Here is a 23,139-nt window from a genome sequence, read left to right as displayed (position 1 = left end):
CCACCTGATGAATGTAAGTCCAATATTCACTCTCTTTTCTGGTCCACCATAGGGGCTTTAAATGTAACTTATTATTATTTAATGGAAACATTTTCCACAGAACTAACTAACAAGCTAGTTCTCCTGTATAGCCCACACTGAAGTCCTGCACCTATATTGTCACTCATCTTTACTCAATCTTAACTATTTGCAACCTTCTCCCTCCCCAGTGGCCATGTACAGGGAGCCCTCTCTACACGACGTTGCTGAGCAGAGTCCGCCCAGGAAAACGCCCAAAACCTCCAGTGACTCGCCTGTGCTCCAGAATGGCAAGAAGGACCCTCAATCCAAAACCAAAACCTCCTCCTCCTAGCGCTCAGAGACACAGGTGGGAGGAGGGGTGGAGAACACGGGGCACTGGGTACCAGCGGAAACCTGAACAGAGTTGTTAGGGCTACCCCCGCAGCTGCTGTCTGCAACACTGACCCCACGAGAACTCTGCGTACCACAATGCACTGGAATAAAGTTGGAGAAAAGGAGCAGGTCCAGGCAGAGTGGAGCTGGCCAATGGGAAGCCCCTTTTACCTTCACAGACCCCCATCCACACCAGCCCTCCACCTTCTTATTTAATAACCTCTGTGATTTATCAAAGCCTGGGATATAAAAGCAATAACTCCATGAAGAGGTGAACCTAGCATTGTATAGCATGTTACCACAGAGTGTTTAACCTGCTGGAAGGAAATCCCACTCACCCTCCAGCCATCATCAGCAACATCCTTCCAGTCAACCAAATATCCGAGCAAAGTCTTCCTGATTTTACCACAACGGGTGCAACGGTCAAATCCGTCCCTCTGCAGCACATACTTTACAAATGGGTTGTGTTTTTATTCCTCCACAGGGTTTCATGCTAAAGTTAGCCTGAAACAGAGCCATGCTAATGCACGGCTGTCACAGAGACCTTTGCAGACTTTTGTTCTGCAGCCATCTGCTCAGTCCACATCTTCTGTGTGTGTCAGCAACTTTGTGAGATGGCCTGGATACTTGTCAGCCCTGCTTGTGTGTGTGTGTGTGTGTGTGTGTGTGTTCCCTTCTTCTTCCATTCACCTTTGGCGCAATTTGATTAGTTTGTGACATGGACTCAATTTTCCACTCGGCGGCACAAGAAAACCCCTCCCCTCCTCTCTGGCTCCGTTAATGGAGTCTGGGGCTGATCAGAATCTTTCGACCCTTAAACGAGGGGCCGAGAGCTCCCTCGGCACACTGCGTAGCCACACACACACACACACACACACACACACACATAGGTGTGTGTATTGTGTACACACACTTTAGCACCCTGATATCAATGAGCGACAACCTCAGAAAATGATCTCATGACTTAACACACTTAACACAATGACATACATTAACACACACATTCACAAATTAAATGCGCACACACATGCCGACGTGGTGGTGAGTGTGTGTGCAGGTTCTGGGAGATGATGAGGATATCATCAGTGAGATGGGGTACTGATGGAGCCTGACCGTGCAGCTTATCATTACACTGCAATAGCTTTTTTCACTGTGGCTGGCCATGCATTGCACAAACCCCCACGGCCCACACAGTATCTTTGGACCCTCTTTCACTCAATGCGGTATTCTTGTCTGAAAATACAGAAAAAAAAAATGTTTTTATTTAATTATTACAACCATATTCTGCTTTCACCTTATGATGAATTTAAAAAATAAAGATTTTGTGCATATGATAACAAATTCTGCAGATTCCATGCTACCCCATCGTTGTCCCCATGCCAGAAATAATGTATGGTACTGTATGTATGTAAGGGGCACTCCACCCATTTTACATGTCAAAGTCATGGGGAGTACTACTCCTGTAAAAACCTGTAAAAACAGTTGTATAGTGTCTGGGATTGAAGACAGCAAACATTTCAGGCTTGGGAGGCAAAAAGATGTGGGTGTTTACCTGGCAAGGAGGGTCTAATGAAATATGCCAACACACTGGATTATGGGGAGTGTAGGATCCAGTGTTTTTTGCAGCTTGACCCATACTAGGGACAAAAAGTGACGACATCTCAGCTTCTGCTGCTTCGATTTTGACCGTCCTTTTTAAAATCTGCCTCTTGCAAGTTTCCCAACTTTATGGCAGTACAATACTGAATCACTGCAGTGGTCCTTTGAGTCTTTATTTACACATTCACATCAGTCAACTGTGCACTTAACAACTGCAACAATGCCGTGCTTCACATGAATCACTTGCTTTCACACATTCACCTATAAGCCACTAGATTCTACTGCTTGCAACAAAGCAACTCCAATGAAGGACACTTTTTTATTTTATTCAAAATCCAACAGATTTTTGTTGATCTGTTTCTAAACGTATTAAGTATATAAAGTATATGAATTACCATAAATCTCTCCTGGAGATTTTGGTTATGATGCAAAGGAATTCAAGCCTTTTTTACTTGTCATTTCACAAGTATTGCCCTGTCTCCTAGAAATGATGTTGTTGCCTAAACCACAGACAGGAGTCTGGATGCGAACCCTAGATTCTGGTGCCGCAAACCACCGCGACTACCTCCAGCGCCGTACATAAATGTAGTTTTTCATTCACTCAAAGAAACGTTGTCTCTGAACGTAGTCCAGGCAGCGATTAAGTTTGTCACCACAACGTAATTATGAAAACAATTTAGTAATATGCAAACTTAATTTCTAGGAGACAAGGTTGTGATTGAAAATTCATAGATTACTGTAACTGTTTTGGGGAGGGAAAATAAGGGAAGGAAAAATAAGAAACCAAAGTCATATATAAATAATGAAATAGATAGATGTAGCACGTAAGAAGGATGATGATTCTAAAGAAGGAGATAGAAAGATAGATATTTACTTTGATCACATTTTTTTAAAGTGTTTAGCCGATAGAAAACGAAACTATTTAAAATGTTTCACTTTTCTCGTTAAGGAGAGCTTGTTTTGTGTGTTTCCATTTTGGAGGACAGAACCGTCCCCACCAATATTTGAGTGAACTCATTCGCATTATCTTTGGAGTGAAGTCATATTAGATAGTTCCAATGTGCCCTTACAGAGGATACATCAAATTATTGGCTGAGATACATGTGATACATGATTTTTAGGGAAAATAATTTGTGGTGATGAGCAGAACAAAAAGAGTTTTAAGAGGGAATTACAGTGATGTGGACAGCGTTCCCTGAAGACACACACACACACACACACACACACACACATATTTGCACACATTTCATGCATAATCCTCTGCTCCCCTGTAACCTGTGGTTGTAAATAATAATAGCTGATAACCGGTTCATAATAGAGGCGAGCTGCTGAGCAAAGTAATCGGCTACCTGAGATGTGAAGAAAACTTTACCTGTGCTTTCCTGAAGAGAGAAAGAGAACAGGTGAGAAGCATGAAAAGAGGTAGTTCGAGAGGGACAGACAGGTGAAAGGAAGTAAGGATGGATTGAAAGGAGAAAGAAAGACGATTCAGCAAATAAACTAAAGGAAGGACTTGTGAGGAATAAAGAAAATAAACTTTCTCTCCAGTAGAGAGTTATTCCTATTTTTTTTTTATTTATTCAACACAAGCCATTGTTAAAACCTCACTTACACACTAAAGACCTTAATTAAACTGTTAAATAGACCCTCAGGTTGGTGTGTTGACCAGTCACCCCCTATGGATTGCTAAATCCAGAACACAATGTTTGAGTACTATTCGCAAAGTAATTACACAAATATTTAATTAAATGAAGCTACTTGCCTACTCAAATAGAATTAAGACTGTCTGGGCCAAGATAGAGCGATACTGTTAGATGGGAGCAGAGGAGGAATTCAGCAAACAGACACAGACTTCTGTGACAACTACTATATTTTAGGGCTGGGAAATCTATGTTGCAATATCTTCTCAAGTATGCATTTCTTGTTTTCAGTAGAGCTGTAAAGGAGAGTTAAGGGCTTACATTTTAGTTCAAGCTATGAATGTGGACTATGAAAATAATGATGTAGTTAATGTAATAATGTAATTGAGACAATGTTCAGATTAGAGATATGGAAAGTAATGAGTCAATCATGCACACAAGCATAGTTAAAGAGGCACTCCGCCGATTTTACACATGGAGGTGAGGAGTACTACTCACACTGTGAAAACAGTTGTAAAATGTCTTCTGTGGCTGCGGAGGGAGCTTTCTACAGGTGCGTTCAGACAGAAAGCGAAGCAAATGTTCGCCTTTTTTGCTATTCGCACGGTTTTTACCACTGGACTGTTTGAGCAGTTCATTCATCCCAAACAGCCAATGTACTGTTCTATACAGATGTTAGCTGTAAGCTAGCTAGCAACCGACCGTGTCCTCCAGTCTCTCTCCTTTTTCCTCACGTCTCGTTTATGAAGTAAGGCTAGATTCGAAAGCACGAATATTTCGCTGTAGAAAGTAGAAACATTTTAATCTCACGCGAATGTGTCTTTGGCTCAGTTTGCGCAAACTAAAATGTATCTTGTCTTCTGTTTAAATGCACTTTAAGTTTGAAAAAAATAACCATGGTGATGTCATCAAGGTTATTTCGGGTTGGGCTTACTCCAATCTGATTTTTTAACAGAAGCCTGCATTTCACACTGGAGGTATGGGCTTTGAAATTAGTGAGCATTTAGGGGGCCACGGAGGGTCTAATGAGTTGCATTATAGGATCCAACGTTTATTGGAGCTTGAATCATATATATACATCTCTGGCTCTGCAGCTTTAATTTTGATCATTCTTTTTTATAAATCTGCCTCTTGTGAGTCCCCCAACTTTATGGAAGTGGAATGCTAAATTGCTTGACAGCCCCTTTAAAGCTCAAAATAAATGCGGTATTATTTTCTGTCGATTCTTATGCTTGTATGGATGCAAAAAAAAAAAAAAATAGCACATGAGGTGTCATTTTTAGATAAGAGGACATGAATGCAGACTTCATTTGTTTGTGATATTTGTAGGGCTACAATCATGTCATTCCCTGCCTCAAACTCTGTGTTAAAGTGACTTTAAAGCAACGAGAGCCAAGATTTTATTAAACCAAGCCATCAGATCTCGTGACTGAGCGTCAGTCAACACTGACATCTAGTGATGGATTTATATGGCAGTTAACTGAGATATGCATACTACGTGTGAACTCAGTGATTAAATACAACCCAATACAAATGATCCATCAGCCACTTAAAGTTGCATCAGTCGTTAGTATGCAACTATGCATCATCTGTTCATTTTGCCACTGTAGAATATGCTGATAGATTAGCTTTTTTATTCCAGTTTGCAGACTGTTATTTGAATACTTATCCTCATGCTATTCAACCAGCATTAACTATCTACAGTATTTGTGACAGGAACATTTATGTTTGTGCCCATACTTTTTTGAGCAATCTGACAAATAGTCTCCTATTTTTTCATTCACATCTGTAATCTAATTACTGTAAATTTTGCAGAAACTGTTATCAGATATTATCTTTTGTAATCAGATTAATCCTACTAGATGTTACCTGTTATTTGAGTATTTCTGAACACTATATTTGGGTAAGCAGGTGGGGGTAAAGTGTTTAAAAGAGGATGTGTGAAAATGTGTATCCCACTCTGTTTGCAGTGTTATTGATTTCACTTTGCAGAAAGGTAGAATTACAAAATCATTCTCAATCAATCTCATTGTGTGTGGAAAGTTTGCATAATTGCATGAGTGTGTGTGTGTGTGTCATGAGCCCGTACTCTCCCATTTTTCTCTGCTGTAAGTCCTTTGTGAAGCCTGAAATCAGCTTCTCTGTTCCAGCCTGTCTGCTCTGCGGCCTTCAGGCTTCACTACGATTCTGTGTGAATTACAGGAAGTAAAGATTTATCTCGGCGTCTGTCTATCTGAGCGACACCCCCCCACCACCACCCCGCCAATGGCTGAATATACTGCTTTTAACTTGCTGATAAATGTCTCTGGATTCAGCTCTAAATGTTAAATATTGGCCTTTTGGAGTACATCAAAAAAAGTTGGGAGAGGTGTGTATGTGTGTGTATGGATATCAAAGGGGGTTAAATGATGTATATTTGATTCAGCGGCACGCTTCACACATCAAACACACACACACACTTCCCTCCCCGGGGACTCCCTTCCCTCCCATTTCTCCCGAGTCAGGGCCCTCCCTGCTTACTGAGCGTATTACAACTGCAGAGAGGGTCATCCGGGGTTGTGAAGGAATCAGAGAGAGAGAGAGAGAGAGAGAGAGAGAGAGAGCATGTGTCACATACTGTAGTACCTAACTCATGCCCTCACAGCCTCCCTTTGAAGTCCCACTTCCTCTCTCCGATCCCTTTTGCAAACACAACTTCCCTTTAACCTGGAGGCAGTATGTCTGTGCATGTGTGTGTGTGTGTGTGTGTGTGTGCATGCAGCGTGTGTGCCGGCATATGTGTTTTTTCTAGATCTCACTCATCAGCTTTGGTCTTTGTGTGTAATCGTTGTGTAACTGTGATTGATTATCTCTGTATGTCCATTTATGTGTATCCAAGAAGAGAAGGAATAAAGTATAGGCAGAGAGAAAGGCGGAAGAGGAAAATAGAGGATAAATCAGAGGCCAAATCAGTGAGCATGAGTCCTTCGGCAGAAAGCAAAAAAATCCATTAACAAGGTGCAGCCACATTATCTGGGAGGGTGTGAAAAAAAGGGTTAATATTGATATAGAAACCAACTGCGTGTTTTATTAGAGCTTTTTTCCCCCTAACACTTTGCCCTTTTAGTGAGCTGGGTTGCTGTTTTAGTGTGTGTGTGTGCATTACTTTGAGGTGGAGTCCCTTCACCACATCTGCAATGCAGCAGAAAACACAAAAAAGAGAGGGAGGAAGAGAGAGGCTCACGTGACAAAAGAGTGACGCCGTCCTCGGACAGTTTTTTTTTTTTTTTTTTAGCTGCTTCATAAAAAGTGCTTTTATATTGGAATCCACAGTCCAAGCGCCTAATGTCACATCCTGTATAGTATTAACCAACAGATTAACTTAATATATAAAAATCAGGCTGTGTTTTTTTTTTAAAGCACACCCACAATCCCTGGACACATCTGCATTGCACACACAGCACCCTGCACCAAGCCAGCACAGATGTGGCTAAATGGGGTGACCTTTACAAACAGATCGTAGAGGGACTTCACCTTTCACAAGCTAATGCACCAACAACATTTTAGTGGTGACTTTACACTGTACACTATGTTAAAATGTCTTTATTACCCCTTTTTTCAAGTGTGTTTTGTTAAAAAAAAAACCCAGTATGGATTGTGTTTTGGGTATTTCTCAGTGGAAGTACTGTGACTTGTAATGAAATGATATGAGGAATTCTGAGTATTGGTATCCATTGTAATGCCCTTTCTGAATCATTGTTGGTCTGTCCATGTACGTTTGTTGATTTGATGTGTTTATTTTGATGTTTAAATGCATAACCGTGTCTATTCTCCTGTCACATAATGTGGGATATTGAATAATGGAGCTCAAAGTCTACAAAGAGAGGAAAACTAAGTACGTCAAGACTGTAGGGTCTCAAACCTCTTCCTCCTGATCCCCCACAATCCTCCAGCACTCACCTGTCAGTCAAACACCGACTAACTGACCTCTGACCTTTGATCTCTTAACAGGATTTTAATTGGCTCACCGGCAGCATGTGGACTGCTCATTCACCGTCTGTCTCTGCCTCAAGCACACACACACACACTAACACATCTTCTACCAGTGTGTGTGATTCTGTGATCGATCCTTGAAGGATTTTTTGACTGTTGTTTTTTTTTTTCCCTCTCTTCTTTGTACTGCATGGACGATCCAAGTTATTGTGACAAAGTCTTCCAGAAAAGATTTTAAGGAAATCACCATAATCTTACTTTCCTTCTTGTCTTCCAAATGCAAAAAGAGTGCTTCAGTCTTCCAGCTATCAAAGCCACAATGACACTATTTTTGTATACAAATGGGGCAAAAAATATATCTATATATAAATATATATAAATATATCCATGCAAATGTGGTTGGGGTGCAATAACTCCCTCTGTTGCTGGCAAGGTGGAATAACACAACTACTATACGCCATCCAAACCCATGGATCACTTGCAGAAACGAGCTGTAAAGGACTACAGAGAGCCGTGGGACTTGCAGTTTGAAACTCCTGGGTTGAGGTAGAGGATCACAGACGGGCGGGACTACAAGCATGCATGCCAATCATTTACTGGACACCTTCAAAGAAACAGTCTTTACCCAATATTTACTCTTTAACCCCTTTAACCCCTTAATCCCCCCTCCTCAACACTCTATTATCCCAAACTCTTGTCTCTGCATTTGCAATATGATCTGTATTTATTTCTATAATAACTTACACAAAATCAAGGGAGACGTATTATTGGATATAATTGAATAAAACAAACTAATATATTTGTATGATTGTAACGTTGGTCTGCTGAGTGTTTTTTTTGGAGGGGTGGGTTGGAGGAGTTTTGATGTCATTTCTTCAACTTACATTTTTACATTTAAAACTGAATCTGTTTACAAGTCTTATATCATATGGTGGTGGTGAACTGTGTTAACATAATCTGATAACACAATGTGATCGAAGGATCTGTCGTGGTTTTCACACCTGTGGTTCAGTTCATTTGGTCCACACCAAGGATTTCCAAAGTCTGACTCTGTGCCCCCGACAAAATCGACACACCTGCAACCTGAACTACAGTTCCCAACTTCCCATAATGCTTTGGGGGATATAAAGAGAAAGTGTAATGTTGTCACAGACAACTATCACTGATTACTCTGAAATTGAACAAAACATAAATATGTGATGATACTCAGGCAAGTTCTGCAGTTATAAGTTGCACCTTATTATTATCTTGATTTATGAATGTTTACGAGATAATGATATCCTCGGAACCTGTAAGTCACTCTGAAACTAAAAATTGTGTATTATGTCTGTGTGTTCAGATCTGACTGAGTTATGATTCCGTGAAGAAGTAAGATTTTCTGCTGCGTGCCACTACTGCTGCTGTTGCTACTGCTGACTGTGTGGATAAGTGGGCCAAACAACAATAACTTAACTTCCTGTTGTTTTCAGAATACAGGACTACACCTGTCTGTGCTTCAACAGAAATATGAGCCCAATCGGCCACATGGTGGAGCTGTAATTAAGGCCCAAAAATGCAATTTTGAACAGGCCTCGCGCACACCGTCATTCCGAATGACTTGAAATTTCTCACACAAGTCCAACTCAATGTGCTCTACAAAAAGGCCTCTTGGACCACTAAAGTCTGCCTACCTAGATTTTCTGCCATTTTGAATTGTTTGACACAACCTCCTAAACTGTCGGTCCGATTGCTACCAAAATTTTGGTGGATCATCATTGGACGAAGCTTAGAAAGTTGTATAAAGCTTGTTGATATCTTATTGAGTTTTCAAGATATTGACCAATGAAATTCAAAAGGGGCGTGGCTCAGCACATATATAGATAAAAGTCAACAACCGTTGGGTCAGTCATCACAAAACGTACAGGATATGTCCACCTAAGTACACTGAAAGTTTCATCCAAATCGACCACTAGGGGGTGGTACAAATGCAAAAAACTGGGCGTGGCATAACACAAATCAGACTATGAATCAGGCATTGTTTGTCCAATCATCATACAACTTACAGGATATGTCTGCATACAAACTTGAAACATGCCCTGAAAGTTTCCTTCAAAGCGACCGCTAGGGGGCACTGCAAAAAATCCGACTATGAATCAGAAATTGTTTGTTTTCTTCATTCTATTTGTGAAAATGCAAAAAAGGGAGATGTCACTGCTTTTGTCACGTCTAGGCCACATTTGACCAGTTCCAGATCAAAAGCTTTAAACTTCTAACAGTCGCTTGCAGCTATATTTCTAGTTGGTTTCATGTTCACACTGACTTATAACAAACAAACCAAGTGCATTGACCAGGAAGTCATATGGATTGACAGATACTCATTCATTGGACAGTTCTGGGGACTGTCATCCTGCGTGGACCAGCAGGAGAAAATCAAATTTCAGTGACTGAATAATGCAGCACTTTACTCCTTCTTATATGTTTATTTAACTTGCCCGGTGTCACAAAGAGCACTCAAAGAAATAACTAATAACTGATTATTTGCATTATTTGTCAAGACTCTAACTGGACCTCAGATGTTATGAATAATGACAAAGAAGTACAAACAGGATGAAAAAGTGTGTTATATCATTCACTTTTTAATGAGGAACTGCTAAAATGCATGACACAAGCACATCACACCTCTGTTTTGACTCCTTTTCAGTTTCACGAGTATCATGAAAAAATAACCCACTGTTACCATGTTCCCACCAATTATTTTTGGTAACCATGGTCACTTATACAGATTGGGAGATTATGTTCTTGACAGTTTACAAACAGCATATGAATTTAATAGTAGTTTAGCTTTTGAAGTTATGCTAAATCTCCACTAACACAAAATCCAACCGCATGATCTGTTTTGCTTTCACACCACAAACACATAGCACCAGAGTTTGACTGAGAGCTTTCACACCAGCTCAAACGAACTGAACCAAATGGGCAAACACACCACAGTTCGTCAGAACCGAACCAAATGGGTTAGGTGTGAAAGCACCCTTAGTTTGAATTAAGTATATTCTTGATGCTACAGCATACAATCATGTTTTAGACAATAGCGTGCTTCCAACTTTGTGGCAACAGTTTGTGTTTTGCCCTTTCCTGTTTCAACATGACAGTATCCCCTGTGCACAAAGCCACCATAGCCGCCATAAAGAAATGGTTTTCCCAGTTTGGTGTGGAAGAACTTGATTGGCCTGCACGGAGTCCTGACCTCAATTGCATTACCTTGTCTCCCAACATCAGTGGCAGACCTCACAAATGCTCTCGTGGCTGAATGGGAGCAAATTCATGAAGCCAGATTCCAAAGTCTGATGAAAGCCTTAGAGAGGAGGCTGTTATATCAGTTGATTAATACCCATGGTTTTGGAATAAGATGTTGAACAGTGTAAGATTAGGGTCTTTACATACCTGTGCCCAAAAACTTTCTGTCCATATTGTGTACTTTGATTACTTTTAATTGAAGTATGAACACAAAATTCAAATGGCAGACTTTTAATTTGAAAACTATGATAAGACAACCCCTATCTCTGTGGGGGTAAAGTGATTACACTGATGCATTTTCAATAAAATTGAGAAAGAAAGTGGGAACTTTGACACCATGTTGGGATAAAATAATGATCCAACTATAACCTTCACAGTGACATCATCAACATTTTATGTCATCTGATTACTATAATCTTGTTACATGTCATCTGTTATTTGTTACCAAAGAGAAGAACAATCATGGGTAAACAATCAATCTAATTTAACTTAACTACTTACTTCTGTATTAAACAGTGATCTGTTGCTCTGGGAGATATCCCTGAATTTGAGATATCCCTGCCGCATCACCTCTGTATGTCCTGTACAAGATAGCCATGCATTTCTTAGCATAAAAGCAAATTTTATATCACAACTGCAACAGACAAGAAAAGAGACTAGAAACTATGTGAAAAAACACTTTTTTCTCTATTTACATGTATATTTGCTGTCAGCAGCAAGGCGTTTAGCCACTAGATGATCAGTTACACCTTTCATAGTATTGCTAGAAGGCTCCAGGCAATTTATCACTGGGAAAATTCATTGCTCCTCTCCCCTTTACTTGATATTCAGAAATAAGCTTGACATCTATGGACACCAACATATATACTGTCATGGTATCTAATGTATCTCGAGGTGACTCTAATTTTGTTGTTTAAAAATAACATGACAAATGTGAAAACTGTTTTAATGTGTTTTTATAAACAAATGGAATGACACATTAGGAGGTTAGGGGGTGGATGAATGCAATCCTATCTCCAGAACAAGGATGTTAATACTGGATGACGCACAAACATCTTTTACAATCAATGTTTTTTTTTTATGTCCTATGCCAACATTTTTGAAATTCCCATTTTCTGCAACTACAGTGTGGTAAAATGGTTGGGATATGGTTAGGCCACAAAAGCACTTGGTTAAGGTTAGGGAAAGGTTGTAGTTCTGGTTAATAAAAATGCAGATGTTAATTGCAGGTCTGTGACGGGAGGCGGACCCTGGTCTCCTGCATGAAAGTTGGACGTGCTACACACCCATCCCCCACCCCAAACCTCCACACCCTTACTTTTCACTTTATTACATAAAATACACACTACAGTACTTCCTGCACTGGTACTGGACGTAAATTGTGGGGTGCAGAACTGTCCAATACGTAAATCATAGGGATACTGGGCTGAGGAATAAGAGAGATAGAGAAAATGAGGGTCTAGCTCAAGGGGATGAGGCATTGTAGCTTCACTCGGAACAGGAAATTGGATGAGAACGAGTCGTGGTCTCTGTGCCTGAACCTTAGTTGGAACAGCAGTGAGTCATCCCGTATTATTCTTATTAGAGTGATCAACTCAACAGCTGGTGGTGGATGTCTTGCAGGATGAATGTTTGCTGACATAACAGGATGTTTGATGCTTGCTCATGGTGGGATTTGTTGGATCTCTGTAAATAATATTATATGGTCCGGTCTAGACCTGCTCTATAGGAAAAGTGCAATGAGATAACTTCTGTTATGAAGTGGCGCTATATAAATAAAATTGAATTAAATTGAATTTAATGTACAAACTACACCATGCAGGTTTCTTGACACTAACCATATTAACCATTAACCATTAACCATACTAACCATATAGCGTAGTAACAATTATGGCACATTCAGTAGTTTAGAAATGAATTTATAAAACCAATGTAAGCACTGAGCAGTGTCCACACAGGAGGGAGGAAGGAGGATAGGAGTCCCTGCCACATTAGTGAAAGCACAGCAGTAATAAAAACTCAGCAATGATCAGCACCTCCACTTTTCAGTGACATTATATAAACTTAGACAAGCACATAATGTTGGCCTTTACTGTCATTCTAGCCTATTATTTATTAAAGATAAACTTAGCAAACTATGTCCAACAGTGGACTTTCCAAGCATACCCTCCTTGATTAATCTGGTTTAATAATCATTATTTATGACAAGAAGAAAAGGTCTGTGGGTAGTAAAATATCTCATCTCACTAAAATATGTCTTTGTATATGTAAAGGTATTTTTGATTTGTACTTGTCAATATGAAAATGTGATTAAATAGCTGGTTGAACTGGCAAGACGGAAGCCTCTTATCAAACCACTCTTTCCTGTACCACAATATCACTATACTATCCTCCAATTAAAATTTGTGAAATTCGCTCTTCTTCTTGAGGACCTGCCTCGAAACCCTACAAGGACTCCTGTGGGTACCTCGGCCACAGTTTGAGAACCAGTGGTGTTTAAGTAAGCTCTCATTGAGCAGAGTCGAGCCTTGTCCATGCTGACGGAGGGGGTGAACAGTGACACACACCCTCCCCTCCCCAAGGATGTAATTGGAGCAGACAGCAGTTGGCCAGGCTGGCCTGACTGACAGACAACAACAGTCCAAACTGACCAAACCAAAACTTACGCTGAAGAGTTCTAGTGAGCTGCACTGGAAAAGAAGACAAAGAAAAACATACCTTTAAGAACTTGGATTAATCGACGTGTTAGGATCTGTTTTTTTTGTTTTGTTTTGTGGAGGAGAGACCTTTTTGGTTTCAGGGGTCGCCATGAAAAGTCTGGATCTGTTCCTGATGGCATGCTGCTTATGCCTGAGCCTGAGCACACTGGGAGGTAAGGCACAAGCTGACACAATATACCAACGTATTAGAGCTGTAGTTGTCATACAATACTGCTTACATGGATACTACATTGATATCACATGTAGAATGTCACACGACAAAAAAAAAACAACCTAAAGTTCACTAGAACCCACCAGTGAATATCAGATTAACACTGGAAGCCACCAAAGAAATATCACAGGAATAGTATTGTGTCTCTGGGACACAGTGTAAGATCTTATGGGAATATTATAGGTACACAATAGGGACATTTTAGTTAAAGAAGGTGCAGATATTGACTAAACATAATCCATAGTGCTTGGCAATACAGGTATGGCCAATGTAAAAGGAATTTCTGAAAGGATATAAGGGAAACTAGATAATTTTAGTCATGCTTACTGCTTTCTTATGCTCATGTTGCTTTAAAGTTTATGAATGCCTCCCCCTTCAGCCTGCCTCAATGACAAAACTGAAGTACAGTAATTCTAGTAAGTTATGTGTCACAGCAAACACACTGAATATGTTGTTGGCAATAACACAACCTAGAAAATGTTTATAAAGTCTGATAAGAGTCTACAGTCTGCAGTGCTATGAGCTAAACGCTAACATCTGCATGTTAACATACTCACTGCCACATGTATTATATTATTATAATATTTACCCTTTTCACCATCATAGTTTTGTGTGTTAGCATGCTAACATTTGCTAATAAACACTAAACAGAAAGTACAGCTGAGGCTGATGGGAATGTCATGTATTTGGTCATAAAAAAAGAATAGGGAAAATTTGAATTTTGACCTGATGATGGCACTAGATGAACAGTCAGGGGATCACTAATGTCATTTGAATTAATTCTCTAGGGACCTTGAATAGCTGTAGCAAATTTAATGGCAATGTGTTCAATAGATGCCAAAATATCAAAACCACAAATGTCAAGGAAAAATCAGGAGATCCCCAAAGTCATCATCCTCTGATGACCATGAATGTCTGTACAAAACTGAATGGCAACTTTCCAATCAACAAACTGAAATTGCTATCCTTAGAGCCATACCTCCAGCTTGGCTGAAGAATTTATATGCAATAGAAAATTAAAACAATACCATTAGGTAGCATAAAAAACATGCACCACAGATACGAATTTGAATGGAAATGGCACATTTTCCTCTGTATTTTCCTGCCATCAGTTGTATTCATTGCAAGCCTCCATCACATGCTCAACACTAGCCATCAAAATGGTCTTACCTCATCTGATCTCATTGGTATTGATTGCAATTTACTCTGACTTATTTACCAAGCCATCTGAACTGGGCAGAGAGGAAAAAAATGCCAAATTCAAGCCTTCTACTTCCACACCCCAGCCTCACCCATCAGCAGCCATGCTTCCCTGTGCCTAGCTAATGGGGGTGCCTCGCTGGTTGATCGTTGTCATTTATTCCTGTCAGGTCAGATCCTGCCGGGGCCACAGCTATGCCAAACGTGATGAATGCTGCATCACCAGAGCTGCTTATTATAAATGCTTCTGACCTTCTAACACTGAGGAGGAAATGGGTGGAAATAAAACAGGAGTTATGTATGAAAATGCTGTGGAATGTAAGTGTTTGGGTTTTGGCAGGTTCGCAATTTTACAGGCCTGTTGTGAGACACTTCTGTAACTGCTACTGGGTAATAATACAGTCTGCAGGCAATATACAGGCATTAAGGTCTAGGGTTATTTATTTTATTTTGACAGTTTTTATATAGTTTTCATATGGTATATGTGTTGCGGTAGTGTTAAATGTAAATAAATGATATATTTCTTACAGGTTTAGTTTTATGTTATTTTCCATGTTATTGGCTTATATATCCATCTTGAATTAGCAATTTCTGTGATAAAACTTATCCTATATATGGTTATAATCAAAGATTCTTACTTTTTTATAAGGCAGGTTGATACGTTCTACAGCAATAGAAGATTATTTGGCTATTGATTGCTTCACCACATTAATGCTACTTTGAATTAAATATGTACCTGCTGCTTTGTGTTTGGGCTCTGCAGTCAGTGTGAATGGGTGGTGGGGCAGAAGGTGGGACTCTATCTAGTTAGGAAGAATCTGGAGGATTTTCATTTGATGGTGCTGATTTGAATGTCTGAGAACTCTTCCTCTCCAAAGTTAGCTACAACCATTCTGGCTCCTCCATTCTCCTGCTGGGTGACACATCCTGCTGTATTAATACAGTATACAATATATAATTCTGGGAAGCATCTACTCACTATGCACTATTGACTCAGCCAGGTAGAGGGTTCATTGGTTCTCTTATTTAAATGCACAACATGCCGAGCCTGCCAATCAGTTAACTTCACCCCCACTTGTCACCGGTGTGATGGGTTTTGCACTGAGCACCTAACAGAAACTTTAGTTAAAAGTGTTTGGGTTCATTTTATGAATTTTAAGCTGTGAGAGACACTGGCAATGGACAATGTGAATGGAAATTGGTTCACAATAGTAGTCACGTTATGAATATTATTGTCTTCTGATGGGTTATGAACATACTGTATATCCAGCTGCTTTTGCAGCTACTAAAGAATGAATGATGCAATTGCAGCCTAATTTGGCAGTTTTTCCTGGCTGTTGAACTGAAAGGACTACCAGCAATGGGTTTCTCATAATCCATTCGTAACAAAATCAAAATTGATCAGCTTGAAACTTGAAGTCATAACTGAAACTGTCACATAAGCCCTCTATCTATCTGTCATACAGATGCATCTGATGTGGAGAAGGCTCTGACGAAGAAGCTCTTTGCCAACTACAATCTTAAGGTGCGGCCAGCAGCCAGCCCTGAAGAAAGGGTGGTGGTTCGTGTGGGTATGATCCTCTCCTCCTTCGTTGGACTGGTGAGGCACGAGCCCCTAGCACTTACATTTATTTACACACATACGTGTACAACCTGAATATAACGAAAGAGTCGATGTATAGGATATGAAAAAACAGAGGCCCGTCCATGCATGATTTTCACCAGCTCAACAGCAAAATAGAAGTGCTGTTCCTTATATATCTGACAAACCTTTTACAGAGTTCAAAACATTTCAGACATCAGAAAAAGAAATAAAGCCAAATTTAGCTTTCCACATAGTAGATTAGAGCTGAAGTGCTATTAATATTTCTCAATTGAAGTGCTATTTTGAATAACATTCATATGGATCATTGAATGGATGATCCAATAACACTACTTCAGTAGGCCTACATCATAGATGCCAATACAAACACTGTCAGCAAATGTTGCAGAGAGGGTACTGTATAGTCTAAATGTTAAAGAGGGAACACTGGCCAATACAGAATGTTTTAGACTAATAAATCAGTTCGCCTACAGAGCCAACAGGTCTGTAGACGATGCAGTAAACATGGCCCTTCACTTCATCCTCCAGCACGTGGACTCCTCAGGCACCTACGCCAGAATCCTGTTTGTGAATTTCAGCTCCGCCTTCAACACTATCATCCCGGCTCTGCCGCAGGACAAGTTCTCCCAGCTGAGTGTGCCTGACTCCACCTGCAGGTGGATCACAGACTTCCTGTCTGACCATCAGTTCCCCTCAAGGCTGCTTTCTTTCCCCCCTGCTCTTCTCCCTGTATACCAACAGCTGCACCTCTTGTCACCAGTCCGTCAAGCTCCTGAAGTTTGCGGATGACACCACCCTCACTGGGCTCATCTCTGATGGGGATGAGTCTGCCAATGGGGGGAGATTGACCACTTGGTGACCTGGTGCAGTCAGAACAACTTGAAGCTCAACTTTTTAAGACAGTGGAGATGGTTGTGGATTACAGAAAGAGCCCAGCCCCACCCACCCCCATCAACCTGTTTGACTCTCCAGATGACACTGTGGAGTCCTTCTGCTTCCTGGGCACCACCATCACCCAGGACCTCCTAGCAGAGGATTTACTTCCTCAAGAAATTCAATCTACCAAAGACAATGATGGTGCACTTCTACACCGCTATCACTGAGTCCATCCTCACCTCCTCCATCAACATCTGGACCACTGCTGCCACTGCCAAGGACAAGGGCAGACTGCAGTGTATCATTTGATCCGCCGAGAAGGTGATTGACTGCAATCTACCTTCCCTCCACGACCTGTACGACTCCAGGACTCTGAGGTGTGCAGGAAAGATTGTTGGTGACCCCTCCCACTCTGGACACAAACTGTTTCAGCCACTCCCCTCCGACAGGAGGCTACAGTCCATCAGGATCAAAACCTCACGCCACAAAAACAGTTTCTTTCTGTCTGCAGCTGGCCTCATCAACAAGGCCATTGCCCCACACTGACACTGACTCTCATACCCAATAAGTAGGTTAGTTTATGTAACCATTCAAAATTGTGATTTTTAAAGACTTTCATGTGACAGTCAGGACATGAACTTACCCGGGACGCCTGTATCTCCCATGCTTCTCCTCTCATATTTCTTGACATTTTACTGGGCTTCAATACTGTAACTTATCCAGAAAACTGGGGTTCTTCTGCCTCAATAACAGCTATGCCTCTGATAAATACGTATTTAAAAATCAAATCTGATTTCTACAGACAGATGTCTCTGTAAAGGTTTTAAACACAGTGGTTGCTCCTCATGCTGTGGACCACTATACTCTATACTATACTATACTATAGTCGCACATGAAAGGACAAAAGGATACTTTTAAAAATATTTAGCACAAAATATAACAAAAAAAAATGCAAAAGTAGTTCTAGGTTTTAATTCAGAAGTGTGACTATATCTGAGAGCCATCTGGTTCTGAATTCAGTGTTTGCTGGCCTGCTGAGTCAATGGCACTAAGAGTCATCCCACTGATGTGATGTACTGCCGGGAAATAGTGTTTTAGCAGCATGCACTGACTGGGCTTCTGAGTGACTGCATAAAAATGTAACTCATATCATCACATACTCAAACACACACACACACACACACACACACACACACACACACACACACACACACACACACACACACACACACACACATACCAGGTTACTTTATCAGTTCCTTTATTTCCCCTTGGCTCTCTTCTCTGTAGCAACCATGCGCACCCACCAACACGCATATCCACACAGTGTCACATTTGCATACACATCTAGCACACTCCCCTCCACTCAAGGTCAGTCTCACTATGGACAGGAAATCACATGGGGCTCTTAAATTCTGGAGTGGAACGATCATGAAAACTGACCCACTTGTATGCTCAGTCCCCTGTCTGCCCAGAACTAGTCAGCTGGATAACAGCAGTGTTATTATTAACAATCCCCCAGAGGGACATTTGTTAATTCAAACAGTTACAGGAAGTATCAGTAAGTTATAGGTCAGTGACGAGATAGTTATTGTGTATAGTGTGTTTGTGTGAGGGCAAGAGAGATAAGTTATTTGTGTGTTTGTATGAGGGTGAGAGAGAGAGATAGTTTAAGTCAACTTCCCTCTACCCACCCCCCTCCCTCCAGCTGTCTCCCTGACATTCCTCCCAGGCTTTTAAATAGCAGGCCCTGCTCAGGGAAGCTCCACCCTGCTGGATAGACAATCGCATGCACACAGACACACATTCATGGAGACTGCGTACTCACATACTAGTGGACATTTACACATGCAAACGTCTTTACCAAAGCCTACATCATGAACTCTGTCCTGGAAGTAGCTGGTTCGTGTCCATTGCTGTCAAACCAATCAGTATCTCAAATGACTATCAGCTGTCTTGTCTGCTGGTTTGGAGCCACTATTAACAAGTAGATGCTGTATTTCCATCATGTATCCATAACTCTTGATATTATTTGTATTTGTATACAGTATGGGATGATCATAGAAGCCCAACAGCAGCACTGAAACTATGTTTACACATGTACATCAACTGGGCATGACAAAGGACATGAATGTTGTCAATACCGCTTTGCTGTAGAAGCGTGTTGTTACATCACAACCATAACATGTTGGGTTTACTGAGCTGATGCTATTTAAAGTTGAAAAATCTGAATTTCGAGAAAACATTTTTATACCAAATCATTAACTTATAATCATTTTCTGGTAACGCTTCAGATTACACCCCGCAACGTGCACCGTAATTCTACCAGTATAGTACGTACTGATACATACACGTAGGTACAAGGGAACAAGATGTGAAGTTAGGGAAGAAGGGGGTAACAATCTGGGAGCTTAAAAGTAATTTACACTGTAGGTATACAGTATAAAGGTACCTATTCTGCTATTATGGGGTACAGTATGACCTATTGAGCAGCAAAGCTAGAAGTTTTGGGGAAGTTGGGAAAATGAGTTCTGTTTATAAATCTGCTGTGGTTTATTTTTGAAATTACCATATATTACCAACGCTGAAGAGGTACTGATGGTAGCAAAATGAGGATAGGCTAACATAGTTCCTTAATAACTACAGGGTACATTGATGTTTTTACACTGGAACAAACAGAGGTCCAAGAGTATTGTCAGGAACATACTGTAGGTCTATAACCTAGATATTATTGTGTATGTTGTAAAGCAGGCCAACTTACAGTATGGGGTACAACATTGTACTTACAGGGGACTTCCGAAGCCTGAGGTGGTTCAGGTTTATGTGGATTGACACCATTGTTATGCAGAGTGCTGTTTATTGTTGTCTTGGAGTACAGGAAGTAGAAAAGCATTTTCATGATGAGGTTTCTACAGCAAATACAGCTGAAATGAAAACCAGGAGTGTCCATCTAACAGCCAAGGAAGATGTTGAAGATAACCGATTTTATGTCCTGTCACAGTGTAACTGTCATGAACAGTAAAGGACTTGAACACTTCATTGAGAGTCATTGCACAATATCAAAATAAAAATATGATACGAGCAATGGGTTATTTCATAACTTTCAAACTCCACACGTCTCTTCTAAAAGTAAACTAACCTCAAACAATATGATTGTGTATGGATGATCATTAAGAGAGGCACCAATAACATTTTTTTTATATATATTTGTTCCAGAATATGAAAAATGAAGAAATGAGCACAATTGTTGTCATGAATCTGGTAAGTGTTGCAACATTTTTTGCTGCGTGCTTGTTGCACTGAGGCTGCAAATTGGAGTTGTTTTTATAAACTGTGGCCTTCCCAATACACCAGGAATGATCTGTCAGCAGTTTGTTTGAGGGACACAGAAAGTTGCATGAAAGGGAGCCCCTATACACAGTCTTCATTGATGCAGTAACTTACCATTTCACATAATTTTGACCAACTCAATCATGACTTTAGCTCCACTGAAAATAAGTGTATTAAGACCTCCTTCTTCATATACAGCTCAGTGCCAATACACTGCACAAACAACCAAGCGAGAAAACTTGGAGTAGTCATAATAATACAGAGTATATGCAAAATGAAAAATTATGCAAATGAGTGTTTTGTTATGCAAGGACAAATGTACAGGAGAATCATCCCTGTGGAATCTAATTACAGCAGTGGAAAAATGAAAAATAAAGTGATGAAATGACAAATTGGTTACATTTGTAAATGCAAAGTTTCCCTCTTCTGTAATTCTCTGTTTCCCTCTTGCCCCTGCCCTTTTTGTGTACTGGTGTGTAATTCCCACATTCCTGAATACATAAACACAAACACTTTTTAAATTCTTTAAACAGGAATGGACAGATCATCGGTTGTCATGGAAACCCAAGGAGCATGATGGGATAGAGGTGTTGCGTATCCCGTCTGGGAAGGTTTGGCTGCCTGACATTGTCCTCATCAATAAGTAAGCACAAGCACTGTACTCTAATTGGCATGAATTAATCAGCACCAAAAATGTGAGGAGAAACCATTTGGTCACTTTCCACCATTTTTTAGATTTTAGTTTTTGCCTAGGGTGCTTTCTTTATAGGCCCTAAGGGGCATTTTGTTTTTACCCTCCCATACATATTGATGGGCATGTTCCTTGTGTGAAAGACCCGTAGAATAAGATATTGCAACAAAATGACAAATGTCTTATGAGGAAAAACTTTCCTTCCACTGACACAGAGTTAAGTTCGTGTCGGTCTGTTTATTCAGGCAGAGTCGATATAGAGCCACCCTGCTCATCCCACTGCTTGTGTTGTACAGCTAGCTAACCATGCCTGTTAGCTTTAATTCTTTCCTGTTAGTTACAGTATATAATCAACTTTGAGCTTGCTCCTTACACCCCCACTCAACGTCATAATTATTATTAACCCCCAGTGCCTACTGGTCATGGTTAGGTCTGCTGGAGACAAGCCTCTGCCATTCTAGACAATGTGCCAATGTCCACCACCTAGCATGACTGGAGTATCTTGCAGGAGCTCATGCAGGGCACTCCACTGCACTAACTTTACATGATGGGTGTATTTTTCCCAAAACCAGCTTGCATCTCTGAAGCACGGATTTTTATTTCATTTCCTTAATTGGCTTATCTTTATGTAATTTTTAGCAGAACTAGTTTTTCTTTGTCATTTCTCTCACAGTCTGTGGAGCAGGATAAGGAATGCTACATTTTTTTCTCTACAAATATACAATATTTAGGAAATACAGATATAAAAGAAAGCCATGACAGCAGTGTGCTATGTACAGTAATTAAAACTGCAAAGAGCTGCACATTTTGGCCTAGAGGTTAACAAATAAAATGCATCATTAAATATTAATGTCAGTTGACAGTTGTCAATAATTATAGCCATTATATTCCCTCTCTCTTCACTGGCCGCATGTGAGCCTTTAGTGAGGCACTATGCCTATTCATACAGTGGACATTGGTAAACTGGCTGGAATAGCAGCAGAGTGTTTGTGGCGAGCCAGAACACTACACAGCTGCACCCAGTGGACATCAGGTTAAAGACCCAGTACAGGTACAGTACAGTGCAGCACTTATGTAATGGACAGACTCTCTGTCACAGCATTAAATTACATTTTTGTTTTAGATACTTAGAACAGTGAGTGTAGTTTATTTTTCTTACACCTACACACGTACACACTCCCATTAACACAGCTGTAAATATCCCCACTGCTCCATTCATCAGCACTTTATAGGCAATTAAGAAAGCATGGCTCCCTAAAAACTAAGATGATGGCACCGCTCAGCTACTTCAGCCCGGGAGGCGCTCACTTGGAACCACACACAAACACACAAATATGTACATACACACAAATACAAAAGCCCTTCTCTCTCTGTTTGTGTGTGTGTGTGTGTGTATGTGTTTGATCAATGCTGGTCATTTTAACAGCAGCAGCACCTTCACAGGGACAGGGTTTTAGGAGGGTCTGCTTTAAGGACACAAGCTTAAATTACCAGAGCCATAAAAACCAAACACTACACCCTGACAGGTGGCTAAATCTGTGTCTAATTGACTTGATGTCTTTGTTGTGTATAGTGTTATGAGCTTAATGGGCAAAACAGCTCTATACATCCAACATTAGTGCTGCACT

General features: G+C 40.5%; 2 protein-coding genes across 6 annotated transcripts in view; both read left to right on the top strand.

Moving 5' to 3' along the window:
- The window catches only part of fgf11a (fibroblast growth factor 11a), a 99,525-nt gene extending 91,107 nt beyond the window's left edge, over positions 1-8,418 (top strand). For all 4 annotated transcript variants that reach the window (XM_044184821.1, XM_044184822.1, XM_044184823.1 and 1 more), the window contains one exon: positions 210-8,418. In XM_044184821.1, coding sequence (XP_044040756.1) covers positions 210-352 — 143 coding nt within the window. In that variant the 3' untranslated portion in view covers positions 353-8,418. The remainder of the gene's footprint in view (positions 1-209) is intronic.
- A 5,018-nt stretch (positions 8,419-13,436) lies between these two features.
- chrnb1 (cholinergic receptor, nicotinic, beta 1 (muscle)) overlaps positions 13,437-23,139 on the top strand; it is a 30,745-nt gene continuing 21,042 nt past the window's right edge. The window contains exons 1-4 of one of the 2 annotated variants that reach the window (XM_044184868.1): positions 13,437-13,752; positions 16,478-16,611; positions 20,707-20,751; positions 21,354-21,463. In XM_044184868.1, the coding sequence (XP_044040803.1) occupies positions 13,689-13,752; positions 16,478-16,611; positions 20,707-20,751; positions 21,354-21,463 (353 nt within the window). In that variant the 5' untranslated portion in view covers positions 13,437-13,688. The remainder of the gene's footprint in view (positions 13,753-16,477; positions 16,612-20,706; positions 20,752-21,353; positions 21,464-23,139) is intronic. The other variant, XM_044184869.1, reaches the window with a different exon arrangement.

This window comes from Siniperca chuatsi, linkage group LG22 (genome assembly GCF_020085105.1).
Source record: "Siniperca chuatsi isolate FFG_IHB_CAS linkage group LG22, ASM2008510v1, whole genome shotgun sequence".
Lineage (NCBI taxonomy): Eukaryota > Metazoa > Chordata > Actinopteri > Centrarchiformes > Sinipercidae > Siniperca > Siniperca chuatsi.
Note: the sequence above shows the minus strand (reverse complement) of the source record. Positions and strands in the feature narration are given on the sequence as shown.